The sequence below is a fragment of the Silene latifolia genome, chromosome 6 (assembly GCF_048544455.1).
Source record: "Silene latifolia isolate original U9 population chromosome 6, ASM4854445v1, whole genome shotgun sequence".
Taxonomy (NCBI): Eukaryota; Viridiplantae; Streptophyta; class Magnoliopsida; order Caryophyllales; family Caryophyllaceae; genus Silene; species Silene latifolia.
The window spans coordinates 28,960,447-28,976,117 of NC_133531.1; the positions used below are offsets into that span (position 1 = coordinate 28,960,447).

At 37.1% G+C, this 15,671-nt stretch overlaps 1 protein-coding gene and 1 long non-coding RNA gene across 4 annotated transcripts; both read right to left on the reverse strand.

The window, feature by feature from the left end:
• Nucleotides 1-518: 518 nt before the first annotated feature.
• On the reverse strand, nt 519-11,396 carry LOC141586623 (70 kDa peptidyl-prolyl isomerase-like). 3 transcript variants are annotated; one of them, XM_074407917.1, is made up of 14 exons: nt 11,047-11,396; nt 10,835-10,921; nt 9,985-10,242; nt 9,819-9,899; nt 9,613-9,693; nt 8,837-9,031; nt 6,240-6,329; nt 5,956-6,131; nt 4,741-4,863; nt 4,415-4,561; nt 3,834-3,961; nt 3,082-3,181; nt 2,418-2,525; nt 519-568 (listed from the first exon to the last, which is right to left on the reverse strand). In XM_074407917.1, exons 1-13 carry the CDS (start codon nt 11,249-11,251, stop codon nt 2,424-2,426), a joined length of 1,773 nt encoding a protein of 590 aa, XP_074264018.1. In that variant the 5' UTR covers nt 11,252-11,396; the 3' UTR covers nt 519-568; nt 2,418-2,423. The 3 variants fall into 3 exon arrangements, with proteins under 3 accessions (XP_074264018.1, XP_074264017.1, XP_074264019.1); XM_074407916.1 differs by lacking the exon at nt 519-568 and having other exon boundaries at nt 2,268-2,525; XM_074407918.1 differs by lacking the exons at nt 519-568; nt 9,819-9,899; nt 9,985-10,242; nt 10,835-10,921; nt 11,047-11,396 and having other exon boundaries at nt 2,268-2,525; nt 9,524-9,654.
• A 2,406-nt stretch (nt 11,397-13,802) lies between these two features.
• Nucleotides 13,803-15,316, reverse strand: LOC141586626 (uncharacterized). Its single transcript, XR_012519608.1, has 2 exons — nt 14,496-15,316; nt 13,803-14,160 (listed from the first exon to the last, which is right to left on the reverse strand). It is a non-coding gene; the product is annotated as an uncharacterized LOC141586626 (long non-coding RNA).
• Nucleotides 15,317-15,671: the final 355 nt, after the last annotated feature.

Sequence of the window (15,671 nt, forward strand, 5' to 3'; positions counted from 1 at the left end):
TTTTTTTTTTTTGATTAGGTAAGAAAACTAGGTTGATCCTCTAGGGTAGGACCAACCTATCTCATCCTTTCGAATGAGGGAGGTAAGTTGAAGCCACCGCTATCAACCCACTCGAAAAGAGTTGGACATGAATGTCCAATCGAAGCCATGAAGTCAAGAACCTTGTTGGTTTCACGAAAGCAATGTTTAATTATCACTTCATCGAAAAAATGAAGGTCTAATTTCACATCCTTGATAATACTAGAAATTTCCCACGGAATTTGCCAAGTACCTCGAATCGAGTTAATAACACATAAGTTATCACCCTCCACAATTAACTTTGAGATTCCTAAGTATTTAGCTGCTAAAATACCTTCTTTTAAAGCAAGTGCTTCCGCGACAAGGATACTATTGGATCCGCACTTTTTTGCTCCCAACAAAACGATTTTACCATTGTGATCTCTTATGGAATATCATAAATTAAGTGAGTTGAGCATACATAACCTAACCTAGCCTAGCCTGAACTGAATTGAACTTAACTTCAAATGAACATAGTCTTAGTGCACTAGGTCAGCAACTCATCATACACCTAAACTAATTCACGAATGATTTCCACAGAAAACATATTAGAAATTCAATCATTTAAAAAGAATCTTTTTATTAATTAGAGTATTCAATATACGAGTAACTATTTTTTTTTTCTTTCTAAAACCAAACCATCAATGTTATCATTATCCACCCCAACCCCTAATATTTTCAATTGAGTGTCTCTACATACCAGAGAACCTAGGAATGAATTTTCCTACAACAAAATGAAAAAAATTGACCCATGTAACCTATTATAAGCCAAGTTCTAGAATTACTATAACAAGGCAAATTCTAGAATTATTGTTTGTATATAGTCTAACCATCAGTTTTGAATTATGATGGCATTTAAAACATTAATGCAATAATACATTGACTGGTAATAGCATCAGTAGACAACACAATCTAGAAGGAGTTGTTTTGGCTGCTCACTACTCAGCACAATTTTTACCTATTTTGCTGACAAACAAGATGCTGACTATTTCAGCTTTGTATCAATATTTGGCATTTTATTCGCTCTTTGTTCTCTTTTATTGACTTCTCATTTGCATTTCCTACGTCACGTCATTATTCTTTCTTGTGTATAACACTTGTATAGTTAGTTATATGTCATACAGCCAATTCATTACCTTATACAGTTATACCTCTGAAATGAAACAAGGTAGTATGTGACATGATGTAAGTCTGATACATATACAACTACTTACTTCATAAGTTTGTCTTCGTCACATCACGACATTATTACGAGTTAGGATCTTCTTCATTTCCTATAATAGATACATAAAATATACGGACTACGGAGTATCATTTAACTTCACCTCATCATCCATTGCTTAAAATTCCGACTGTAACATCATTCAATCCGGACCGTTAAAAAGTAATGGGCCAACCTAGTTGTCATGTAGCATGTTCATACTTTTTGGAAGACCGGTTTATTTTCTTCAGTCAACCTGAGACTTGTAACCATGGTAATAAATTTCAATCTCATTCTTAGTCTACGAATAGGTTACCCTTACCGCGGCCTAAACTCACCATTGTAAACCTCAAACTAAGACGACGTGAACTTCAAAACCTTTATACGGAGTAGTATGTTACAGAAGATACCATGCCTTATAACTCGTTTGTGCAAGAGGATTTTGAAGCAAACTATCTGGTAAGGAACGAGGGTAGATAGATTCCCAAAGTTCGGATCCATGTTTGGAATTGGATAGGATAGGAGGTATTTGTATCACGGAACTACAGAAGTAAGGAACCCTCACGCCTTTCTCTTCCCTCCAACACTGTTATCCAAACAGTGTGATAATGTATCTGATACGTAAAACTTAACCTTTACATCAACACTTCCTCGGTAGAAAAAGTTAAAAAGCATAGTGCAAATGAGAATAACAAGTGCTAGATCTACTTCTTGGGTTAGAAAAATAATACTAACATAATACAGAGTACGACTTTTGTAGGACTCCAGAAAGCCATTTTCCGAGTTTCCTATTACCTGACTGTTACGGTACACACTTCCATTCTAATGCAGTTTTCACACTGCTACGTATCGGACAATTGAAATTTGACACATTCCCCATTTGACGCCTTCAACTAATACCCAAACCCCTATTCTGTTTGATGCAAAGCAAGCTATCCCAATTGCGAAGGTCAAAATACATTCGATTTTATGAACAACAAATTGGTATACATGGAGTGAAGAAGTGATATTGGCTCCCAAGGAATCATTTATACCAGGTATGGAACTGACAAAGTTTAGTAGCAAATAACAAAAATCACAATCCTATTATGGAAAAAAGGTCACTTATATATTAAATTTAGTTTTACAATCTAAGAACATAATTGTTTTAGGGGCTTACATGAGTTCAAGATGGAGGCATAGGCTTCATATTGTCAAGATCGCCAGAATTTACAGGGGAGCTCACGTCCATACTGACAGCTGCCTTCTCAGTATCTGTCTTTCTCTTCTGCATGAAGTCAGCAGTCGTCTTAATAGATGCAGTATTATAAGCAAGAACAGTCATTTATCTAAGGCAAACACCAAGTCTTATATGTAACAATGCCACAGTTCAACAAATGCTGGTCAGAAATACAGCGCAAAAATCTGTCTAAAAGAATTAAGCTATTAATGTGTCAAAAATATAGGTTGCCACAGATATTATTGAAATTAGTTAGAGGTCTTCTAATGACCGCCAGCTTTTGCTGAACAAGACAATCAGAGCAATCATCTTCCATAGATCGCAGGTACCTATGGAAGATGATGATGGCACTCATGGCAGTAATAAACAAGTTATTCTAACCAATTTTTAAGGTACCGAAGCATTCAACAACATAGTATCCTACAATATATAGCATCCAGTTTACAGAAAACTGAGTTTATCAATCCAATACATCAGCTGTGTTCTATTAACAATTCATTAAGATTCAGGAATCAAAGATATAACTCAAAATTACCACAGTAGCATTTAAAGACAGGAGTTTGGTCATCAAGAATCATCAATACCTCAAATGCACCAATCATACCTTCGCAGGTTGAGAAAACATGTTCTCATAAAATTTTGCATCTCTTTTGTTGCTCTCAGCTTGATGTTGTTTCAAGGTCTTATATATCAGCTTGACTTCCCTGTTACAAAAATTAGCAAGAAAGACGTGTAACCAAATTTTATAATTATCAAAACATTCAAAAGTGATTGGCTTTGTGGCAATATGGAAGGAATATCATCACTTTATTTTTAGCTGCAGCATCGCGTATTCAAGGCATTGTAGAGCTAAAATCAACAGTTTTTCTTATTGATCTTTTGGTCAAATTTATTTACACTCTTCTTCATGTGCTTCTCGAGAATATGTAATTAAGTTAAAATTACGATAAAATGAAGCTAGAGTAGTAAAATAACTGTCTTAACCTAAGAGTATAACACTACAATGACAAACCATGATTGTGGTCTAGGATATAATCAGAAAATGAGAAATTCATTGTAACACTAACTCCAGGTGCTAAAATGAGTTGTAAACTATCCGTAGAAGCCCAAACTTCAGCTGAACTCTAACTAGGTAGATTTAATGACCTCTTAGCACTTTCATTTGTATGCACATATATATGTGATTCTTCGCAAGGTATATTAGTATGTATAAGTTGGCTGAACCACAGAATGGGTCAGAATCCAATAAAGTATAAAGTTCCTCCACTGAGCTTGAAAAAAAGAACCTTAGGTGGAAGATTTCATACGATGAATCAATGTACAGCAAAAATTCAAGTATTATTAATCAGTAATCACCTGTTTTCTGGATCAACCTCCAGGGCCTTCTTTATGTCCAATTCAGCTAAATACAAATCTGCATTTACCATAAATGCCTGTGCTCGCCGGTACAAAGCTTTGACATTGTTGACTTCAACATCTAGAACCTATGAGATAATAATATGTGATGATTGAATTGAACAGATACAGATACTGAATGACTAATATCTAGAACCTCTACCCACATCGCATGATGCCAGAAATCACAATAGGTTAGGAATGTGTTACTAAGGCTTTGTTTGGACAGGAAAGTAGGAGGGGAAGGGAGGAGAGGGGGATACAGGGAAAGGAAAGGGAGGGAAGAGAAGGGGAGGGGGAATGAACTATGGGTGTTTGGATACCATTTTCCTCCAAATCTTTCCTATGTCGGAGGTTTTAATCTTCCTTGGAGGAGGGAAAATGGATCCCTCCAAGTACGTCCCCCTTCGATTCCCCCTACCCCATTTGTTATTTAAACAGGGGATTTTTATCCCTTCCTCCACGTGCCTTCCTTTCCCTCCAAAACCCCCCCATCCAAACAAGCCCTAAGAGCAAAGGAGAGAAATACCACTTAACAATACCTTTGAGCATAACTTAATTACTTGCTGGAAATTATCGAGTTTTATATTACACGCGGCTCCATTCAACCAGCATTGCACTCTCAGTGCCTTTACTTGCTTTTGCTCATCGTCACTAAACGCTACATCCTCACTGATATAGTCTGCAGCCTGCATTGCTTTGAATATTTAATTTCCAAGTAAACATACAACAACATTACCTCAATGCCTCAAGTTTCCCGCAAATTACGGGGTAGGGATGGAGGAAACTCGTGTTAACAACAACACAAAGAGACTTTACCAGGTATATATATCTTAGCAAAAATATAAACAAGGAGTAGTTATCCCACCTTGTCATATTTCTTTTCAGCACGTTGAAACTTCCCACTTTTGTATAAAATATTGCCTTCCTCCTTCATCTTTGCCGCTGTCTCAATCTTCTCTCCAACACTGAGCTCCCACGGTGCTTTTTCCTGAACATGAAACTCAAGAAATCTGAGTACGACTTAGATCACCTTCCTAAGTGGCTTACCTAATTGCATACGTGCAACAAGGTTTTGGTGACTTGTTAGTTTAGTGTCAAAACAAGCTGTAGAATAATAACAATCAGTTAAATGCAGGTGCTAATACAGAAAAGCTCACATTTTGATCAAGATTGCACACAAGCCAACTATATAAGATGAATGTAGTACTTCAGTTTATACAAATCTGAAAATTGAATTGAAGCATAGAAGAATTATCCACAGTTTCATAAAGAAAATATAGCACAAAACGGAGTTAAAAACAAGGAGATAACAAAAACAAAAACATGTCAATGCCTCTTTGTGTTAAGCATAAAGCAGCAAGCATACATATTTCTTCAAACAAGAACTTAAAACATTGACAAAATGAAACTCTGTCCCTCACAGAGTAACAGACCCACTTGCTTATTTGTGTCATTGTAATCTCAGCAGTCAAAGCCTTCTTCACCTTTTTTACTTAAAGTATCAAGCACATCATTAATTGACACAAGTTGAACTACATCCCTCCGCAGAGCGCTTAAGAGAACTTGAGTAAAATAACCAAACTACCTAAGAGGTGATTAACAGTTTCCTGATCCATTTCGGAGAATAATATTCTGGACAGGGTCGTTCAAGAAAACCTTTAACCTCAAAAGTGTACAGAATAAATGCCAAGTACAGTTTATGAGTGAAGGAATATGCATCAAAAGAATAATAAGTCAGATTCCTGGAATCTTACTAATTACTATCATAAGTATACCAACAACAACAACAACATTACCCCAGTGCCTTAATGGCTCCCGCAAATTGCGGGGTAAGGGGGGGTCGGATGTACGCAGCCTTACCCTTGTGCTAGCAACACAAAGAGGCTGTTTCCGAATGACCCAAGATGAAAATTGCGTCGAGAACTGCATCGAAGGACCACTACTTCACAAGAGAAAGAAGCGCAGCCACTTTAGTGAGCCATTTTGCTTTATTCCATCATAATCCAAAACCAAAGAGTAATGAATCTTTGGCTCCATTGGAAATATGGAAAAGATTTGATGTGAATAATAGCTATCATACCTTTACAAAATCGACCATTTCAATTTCATAAACAAGAGTAGAAGATGGAGGAATGGTAGCAAGATCTCTCTTAATTTCCATCTCTCCATACCCATACTGAGGACTTATTGTCAAAAGTGCTCTCTCCCCTTTCTTCATGGTTACAGCAGCCCGATCTAACCCGGGTATAACTTGCTCTGAGGACAGTAAGCCACAGGATTAGTAGTTAGCAGAAGTTCCAACATTCAGGAGTAACACATGAAATGAAGACTTTGCATCAGTTGAGATGTAATCTCAGGCCCCACCTTCATCTGTCACAAATTCTAATGGTGTCTCACCATCAAAACCCTTTTTCTCAAATATGGAACCGTCTTCCAATTTTCCCAAGTACTTAACTGCAGAGATATAACACTTATAAAAGTTAGACAAACATTCTTGGATGGAATAGATTTCCAACTAGAAAATGGAAATTAATCTCATGATTTGTCATTTTATGTGGCTTCTTCGATGATGCTAAGATGTAAGTCACGAGAAAGCCATCTAATAAGATGCATCAATAAGCATTGACATTAATACATTTTTCCTTTTTTGGCATGATTTGACATTTTATTTGGCTTCCTCGATGATGCTTACATGTAATTCACGAGAAAGCCATCTAACAAAATGCATCAATAAGCATTACCATTTATACATTTTTTTTTCCTTTTTTTTTTTGGCACGATTGGTCATTTTATTTGGTTTCTTGGATGATGCTTAGATGTAAGTCGCACAAAAGTCATCTAACAAAATACATCAATAGGCATTGCCATTTATGCATTTCTCTTTTTGGCGCTCTTCAGTATATCACTAGCATGTAAACTAGGAACTATGGAGGTCTTCACCTGAGACTTATATTCTTTACGTGTGCATCTGTAAGTTCATCTTTCATGAAATTTTCTGCTGTAACTAAAATTAAAAGAACAGGATGCAGCCCAATTACCCTAGTAGTTATAAAAGAACAGGATGCAGCCCATGAAATTTTCTGCTGTAAGTTCATATATTTCATGATAAATTCGTAACATAGGAAGCAAGCCCAATTACCCTAGTAGTTATAAATATAGACGATATGGTTCAAATTGCAAGCTTTAATACTCTCTGCTATAAAGCATAATTTGATTAATGCTATGACGACATGTTTGGTAGAATCTAACAGGGTCTCCACTAGTAGAAGTAAAGATTGGTTGTGAAATGAGGAAAGGTAGGGCCTGTTTGGAGGTAAGCTTAAAACCTCACTGGTATTAGAACCTCCATTCAATTGATTTAATAACCACTGTTCCACTTAAACTCATGTGAACATCACACCATCAGAAGTCTCTGTCTCTCTCTCTCCCCCCTTTCCCTACAAACATGCACTAAGATTCCACCATTTTCTATCATAAATTGGCTCCCTACTAAAACTATTTGTGCAAGTGAATCCCACCAATTTTATTAGATTCAGTTGCAAACTGTTAAGACAATATTTCACGAGTTACTTTTTAATACATGTATGTGGGCTTTATTGTGTAAGTTAGAAACTACGCAGTAGAAACTGGTTGACAAAAGGTATATTCATAAATTAGAGTATCAGATTATTATTTATATCTAGTATAGAACTATATTCCATCAAGCTCAGTAAAGCAACAATAATTGCGGTATAAGCATCCTTGTTTGTGTCAACCTGCAGTAAAAAATTCTTCCATCTAAGGTAGTGAATGCTGATGACGCGGTCATTACGAGTTTATGACTCAAGCTCACGCAAGTAAGATAGGCGTCCTTACTCCTTATATAGTGTCAAACTGGAATACAAAATTCTTCCACCTATGGTATTAAATATGGGTTCGCATCACCTTGGTTGTTGTGTGGTGGTATCGAACATCAATATCACAAATTTCACACCCTAAAGCGAATTCTTACTCTTACCCTTTGCAGAACTAGATCACTTCAAAATTTATCATTTCGCCTTCAACTGATCAGCTCAAAATTCCAACATATATCTAAAACCAGAACGTCTTGTCACAAAGTTAACTATTCTTGAAGTGTGATCCATCTCACCAACAATCATGATGTTATAGTCTACTTGCCAAAGAGGACGAGTTGAACTTAAATGGGCAACAGAAAAACTGACACAGTAATAGACCTTTGGCCGGTGACACAACTTCGAATCTATGTTATTATCCACCTCCCATAAAGAATGACACCCAAAAAGGTCAAGAAAATAACAATGTGCAATCATATCTGTTGGACAACCTATATAATATGAAGTTACTACTACAACAACAACAACAACAAAAATTGGACACAGGAAATTTCCGTCTATGATTGACATAAAAGCTCAAACCAAAAAAAATGAGTTATAATCCTGGAAATCAAAGAAATGCAGAACCCTCAGATTTTATTCTGAAAAATGGAGGATGTACATTCAGCATACCATCTCTATCTAAATCCATGATAAATTTGCATTAGTCCCAAACCATCCTCTATTCATAGTCTCACATGAATCAAATTTCAACCAATCTAAGGACATATAACCTCGCTTCCAGCTAACAGTCCCGTTGCTTTTGTGAATATAATTCCACCAACTTAAGACTCGCTTTGTACTTCCATTAATTACAATTAAGCCAAAGCATGACACATTACATGGAAAATTTTCAGGGTTCCAAAAGTTTTGACCCATCTCACTGGTGATGAGAGGAGCTTAAAGAGAGTTGAGAAAATCGCTAAGAATAAGTGAAAGGAAGAAGATATAGTATGGATCACTCCAACAAAGGATCTTGCACAAGAATTATAGTTGCCGCAATTGGGAAGAGAGATGCCCCACTAGTTTCTATTATGAGTATTGTGTAGATCAGTTCTAGATGTAAAGAACAAATGGGAAACAACTCACCAGTCACGGTTGCTCCTTCATCAGCAGTGACAAGACCTTCACCTTCTTCCAGAATTTTCTTTATCACCATGGAGTCACCACATACATCAACTACTGCCTTCATAGAAACCAACTCCAGATTGATGTTTAATGAAGAATTTGGTGGCACAGGAGGAAACACATTTTCGGATTCTCTCCCGACATCTCCATATCCATCTAGAAGACATAAGCCAAAAGAAAATGAGCAAAAAAGAAATAAAAATTCCTAGCATTGGCAAAACTGATGAAGCCAAAGTCAACTTCCTCTAAATGAGAGCGAAAGGAAAAATAAACCATGTGTATAATAGTACGTTTTAGCCAAAAACATTTTAATGAAAATATACTACTATATTACAATTTCAAGATCAATTTGCACACAGATAACCATTTCATAGGAACTCTATGTCTTTTACAGTACCATTTATCTAGGCATCAAACATAAACCAGCCAAATTACAAAGTAACTTGAACAGATGTCGCATATTTTTCAGTTTTACCGTTAGTAAACAATCAAATTAGTCTCGAATGCGTGTCATCAAACAAACCTAATCACGGTGAGAATGTGCGAAACCACAAAAATATTTCTATGTCTTACATTAAAATAGCAGGACAAAGACGCAACAAAGTTCAATGCTTAAAGATTTGGGTGAAAGAAGTTCTAACAACTCACATAAAGAAGTGTCATTAGACTTTTATGGTATATGTATTACTCCGTCAAGGAAATCATAAGCAAGCAACCAAGGGAATTGGTATACCCACATTGAGACTGCACAAGTAAGTTGGCCTTCTCTCCCACTTTCATTGTTCTCACTGCTTTTGCTAATGCTGGAACTACATGACCTGAAAGAGAAATAAATAAGAATCAAAAGGCAAAAATCTCCCAGAATCATTCCTGTCCTCCTCTCCGAGACTACAACAAATTTGGTACACCTACAAGTCTACAACTATAAGAACATAGAGAGTACCATCCTTAACGTAAAATTCTGTTCCTTCATTTTCCGTCTTTGCAACAACTGTACCATCAACTAGCTTGACTTCATACTTCACTGCATTAAGAGAAGCCTACAAAATTAGCTCCTTAGACTAAGAACATTCTTGAAGAACTAAATAAAGAGTAAGGAAGCATAATACCAAGGACTTCATCTAATTCACTTGGTTGCTTCTCGCTTTTGCCTTTTTCCAATATCCTTTTCACAATTCCTCCATCTCTACAAATATCTACCACCGTAATCCAAGATGTCAGCTCTACCTCAAACTGAACAGTCGCGTCTGCAGGAACTCCCACATGGCCAGCATCTCCATATGCCATTTCAGAAGGCATTGTGAACAAGGCAATTTCACCTTTTTTCATTGTTATAACCCCGATATCCAATCCTTTAACAACTTCTCCTACCAAACATAACAAAACCAATTAAAACTCCCCGGAAAAATGGTAAAGAGAATCAAAAGAAAAAGTTATTATGAGTCCAATTTGATGAAATTACAGACTCGGTTATTGCTTTCTGCATCCTTAACAAATTATACTATGTATTGCTTTGAGCTCCCTCCATTTCATAGTTTCAAAACTACGTTAACAAAATTAAAATGTTCCTAACATATTCACATTTGTAGTTATTCTCACGCAAGGCCGTTGTACATTAACATTTTGTAAAACGGATTTACATATACAAAATATCATGAATTCATGGCCAATTTAAGTTAAAAGCTAGTAGTAGTTACCCAACAAATCCGTTTTACAAACTTCTCATGTAAGACCGCCTGATAAGAGAATTTATATTACATTTGTTATCAAAAAAATCATTGATAAAAGGCAACACATCAATGCTTAACAAAAAATGATCAAATTGTCATCCTAAAAACCGCGTCAAGTCAAAGGAGAAGAAATCAAAGAAATCGAGAGAGTAAATAACTACGAAAAAATCAAACAGAATTATAAACAGTTAACTTGAACATGAAATAAAATAAGCGCAAAGATCCTCACCATGTCCAAGCTTGAAAGTGACTGGCATTTCAAAGTCTCTAGAAGAATCGAGCTCCTTTCCATCGACACGCGTCGACACATAATTAACTGCAATAATTACACAAATTAACAATCCAGCACTCAATTCAAACTTCAATTTCACACAAAAACTCAAAACAAAAATATCAAGTTATGGAATTGGAAGATAATATAGAGAAGTCGAGAAGATATACCAGTAACTTCGTCGCCGGAGTTAGGAGTTTCGCGACCAATGCCGTGGCGGAGAAGCTTCTTGATGACGCCGGAATTGTTGATTTCTCTTTGCTCGCCGATTTTAAGCGGCGGTGCAGACTCAATTACTTCACCTGGTTCTTCGTCTTCGTCGTCGTCGTCGTCACAGTGTATCTCTGACATGTCTGATTTTCTTAAAATTACCATTTTTGTGCAGTTCCTGTCTCTGCTCTGCCCTCTGTTTACCTTATGCACCGAGTATGGAGTCTTTTTTTCGTTTTTTTTTTTTTTGAATCAAGAGTATGGAGTTTTCGGGAGGTCACCAAGTAGTTCCTAAAGTTGCGAAAGGGGTGCTCAACTGCTCATGATTAGGGGTGTTATTAATAAACCGAATCGAAAAATTGTGCATTTTTAAGGTTCGGTCGTTTTGAAAAAGTGGTTCGCTAAATCGAACCGATAACTTTATTATGAAAATGTTTCGGTTAAGGTTCGTAATTTTAGAAAACCGGTTAACCGAACCGAACCATTTCACAAAAAAGTACGCAAAAAATTTAAATACTATATAAAAAACTGTTCTTTCGTTTAATTTTCTTAGTGTATCCAAATTCAAAATTTCTTAAATTGATTAATGCTAAAGTTTAGCTAATTAACTTTATTGTTGGGTATAATATATAATGAAAATTTAATCAAACTATTTAAAAAACTTAACGAAAACTTAAAAAAAAAGTATATGTAGAACGATTATCTGTTAACCGGTAACCGAAACGCTAATAACCATTTAAAGTGGTTAACCGAACCTTTATAACCGTTAGAAACTGTGCGGTTTAGGTTCGGAGTTTTGCCAAACCGATCCGTATGCGAACCAAATTAAATTAAAGGTTCGGTGAACCGAACCGCGAATGAACACTCCTATAGTCATGACATGGGATCAAACCCGTTAGCATTAAAAATCGTTTTTGTGACTCTTTTAAAAAAAAAGGTCTGTATTGACTAATGTATAATGATTCAAATGGAGTTTATAAAAGGGTTTTTTGTCACACAACCTTTAAAAAAAATATTTTCAAACACCACCTTTAAAAAAAAGTTTGTCAAACATAATCTTTAATAAAAATTTTTTGTCAAACACGACTTTTTGGCCAGATTTTGACAACTTCCTGGCCAATTGCAATGGGATGACTTTCAGTCTATATTTGAGATAGCAAACGAGGTCCGTTTGAGGTATTCTTGGACTCGCTGGAAAGGTGGAAGTACAAGCTTTCCAGGGGTTGTCAACACGGTGGTCATAAGTTGAAGTAAGACTGGTCAGAGAAAGGGCTGTAAGTCTGGGTTTGTAGCGGGTGGTCAAGGGTTTTTCGTGGATCTTTTAATGGGGTTATGATGTTTTGTTTGGTCTGAAATTTGTTATGTAGGTTGAAAGGAGTACAAGGTATGTCGTAGTTGTGTTTTTTTGTGGTGGTTGTTGGTTGCAACTGGTGGTTCGAGGGGAGTGAATTGACCCACGAAAAAATCCTACTTTAACTTACATCAACCTTACTTTACACACCAATCTACCCCACATAAGGCCATCTTTGACCACCATGTTGACAACCGTTGGAAAACCTATACTCCCACCTTTCCAACGAGTCCAAGAACACCTCAAACCGACTTCGTTTGCTATCTCTAATATAAACTGAAAGTCACCCCATTGCAAGTGGTCAAACTCTGGTCAAAATGTCGTATTTGACAAAAGAAAATTATTAAAGGTTGTGTTTCACAAACTTTTTTTTTTAAGGTGGTGTTTGGAAATATTTTTTTTTTAAAGGTTGTGTTTGACAAAAACAAACCCTTTATAAAATGTCATTTTTAGGAAAAATAACCCTACTATATAAAAGGCTTCTAGGAATTCTTTTACGCGTTAAAACAAAATAATATAAAATACTCCCTCCTATTCATTATATTCTTCCCCTTCTCTTTTTGCATAAGAAATAAGAAAGTTAATTTGGACCACACAAAACATACTACCCCACATGCAATTGAATTTGGACCACACAAATCAAACCAAAAAAGGAAATAGGGAAGAAAACCCGAATAATCCGAAAAAGGAAATAGGGAAGAATATAGTGAATAGGAGGGAGTACATGTCTACATTCAGTAACCAGACACAGTTGTAGAATGAAGCGTCCTAACATAAAATCAAACTGATCCAAATTCGATACTAACCCAAACTTGATATGATCCAACAAGGCGAATCCGATGACCCGATTGTAACCAAATACAATGATACAAACAATGATGATGATGGTGGTGTTTTGAATAGTCATCGGTAGTGCAATCAGGATTCAACTAAAGTCCTGGGTAATTTCCGGTCGTTTATGATGGTTTCTAAGGTACGGGAACACGCTCGTATAAACGTTTACGAGTTTACCAGTGCAATGGATGAGCTAATTCTCGGATTTGTCTTGCCTCATGATGCGAGAATGGCCTCAAAAAGCGGCCAAACATAGAGGATCATCTGAGGTAGCTGCAGAGTCTTGTCCTTCAACAGATTTTGTGTAAGGGATATATATACAACGGTCTAAATACTTTAAATGAAAGCGTAGTTCTCGTTCAATTTGGTCATTAGTCATCGCCCAAGGTCAACCGCTAGTATACGTTCTGAACTTCTGATGCGTTGTCCCAACCAAATTCGCCAACGGATGATATGCTTTAGTTACAATTTTTTTTTCCGTAATAAAGGTGAAGAATGCTGAGATGTTTTAAATCATAGTAGGAGCAGAGCTAGAAGAAAAAACAAGACCTTGTGATTTTTCAGACCTCAATATACATTCTATTCAATGTGCACTACATATAATTAGTTGATGAAGGGAAAATTCTGTTGCGCGATGCTAGTCAGCAGACCAAACACAACTGTCTAGACCAAAAAAATCTGTCTGCCTTGTATAAGAACTCGGTTGGAGCACTTCGTGCCTCTCATTTCACTGTCGATAAATTTCACAGCTCGCTCATGGAGAAGTCGTTAATCCATGATACTTGGCAGGATGTAGGCGTGACTGAACTAGGGAACTACTTGTCACGCACTTCTCTTTTTGGAAGCAGGTCAGTCCTCCAGAATCTAAATCTTAACCGTAAACCTGCAACTGAGTGAACAGATAATTTAGAATGCATTAAACCATCAAGTCTCTTAACCACAGTTGGCACATATATCTGGGAACCTAAAATTCAGAAACTTAATATATAAATAAAAATGTCTAAACCAGAAACCAACCAAATATGACAAATGTAACTACGGAAAAGTGGGAGAAACTGTGTTTCAGAAAATACTACAGGGTTACATTCAAAACCATTATCTGCAAATGGCTTACATTCATCCATTCATTACAGCAATCGATAGTGAGCAGAAGTCAGGTCAAGAGAAATATACGCTACTAGTACAGAATATTCACAATGGAATTCACGGGGCAGAATTATTTACCTCTGGAACTTCGTGAAAAGAACTTCAGTACCTCATCAATTAATATCACCTAACAAACAAACAAGTTATTAGCATATAGAGATTTCTGAAGATCCTTTAAAATTAAAATTTGACAAGGAACGAATATGAAGTCTATCAGAGAAAAATTTCCGATAAAAGATCGAAGAAGAGTAAAGATTACAAATCGAGGACACTCAAAGAAGGAAAAAAAAAAAAAAAAAAAAGACTAACTTAGGATAAAACAATCACAAAAACCACATCACGTGTCGGTCTTTATGGATGTACATCATTGGCGATGTATGCCAAATCTTTCACAGCAAAAGCATCCGCATAGTAAAATGATAAATGTCGAACATCGTATACGGGGTGATTCGGTGGGATGCACATCAATGCAATGGGTAAAAACACTCTATAGGGTGTATTTGATTTCGGGTCTAAAAGAAAGGGAAAGGGAATGAATGTTCATGATTCCCTTTGTGTGTGTTTGTTTGATGCAAAACAAAGGGTATGAGAATCCCTCCCTTACCTTCAAGTCTCTCTACATTGTTACCCCTCACCCCGCTAGGGTAACCCAATCCCTTTCCCTCACTCACCCTAACCACCCATTATCAACATCTACGCTGCCACCACGACACCAACCATCACTACATTGACCCTCCGACCGCCGCCACACCGGCGACTCTCCCACCATGCCGTCGCCGGGGCTACCACCACCCTCCCAGTTGTGCAAACCGCCGCTTTTCCCGTTTTCGAAATCCCACACCACCGACACACCCACCACGCAAAAATCGAAGAGAACCTTCCCCCACCCACGAAATCACCTCCCCCACCTATTGAAACACTAGATCTAGTGGTTAAATGGGCGGGGGAGGTGATTTCGTGGGTGAGGGAAGGTTTCTTAGGTTTTTGGGTGGTGGTTGCGTGGGCGGTGTGAGATTTCGAATAGGGAAGGGGCGGCTAACTGTGGGGATTGGGAGGCTCGACAAAGTTTTGGCGTCAGTAGGGCGTGTGGCCGTCACTGGCGTTGGTCAGGGTGGGATGGGGTTTGGCAGGTGGAGGTGGTTGGTGGTGGTGTAGAAGAAAGTAGGTGGTTTATGTATTCCCTTTTCCTAAGGGACCAAACAAGCATGAATGATTGAGGTAATCTCGTTCCTTTCCCTCTCTTACTCTTTCTTG

What these genes read in the sequence shown, in the direction of transcription:
- LOC141586623 (XM_074407917.1), bottom strand. Translation starts at nt 11,251, where the DNA reads ATGGTAATTTTAAGAAAATCAGACATGTCAGAGATACACTGTGACGAC. An exon ending in TGAAGGAGCAACCGTGACTG is followed by an intron (nt 6,330 to 8,836) that starts GTGAGTTGTTTC and finishes ATATCTCTGCAG; the next exon opens with TTAAGTACTTGGGAAAATTG. An exon ending in GAGGTTGATCCAGAAAACAG is followed by an intron (nt 3,182 to 3,833) that starts GTGATTACTGAT and finishes TTTTTGTAACAG; the next exon opens with GGAAGTCAAGCTGATATATA.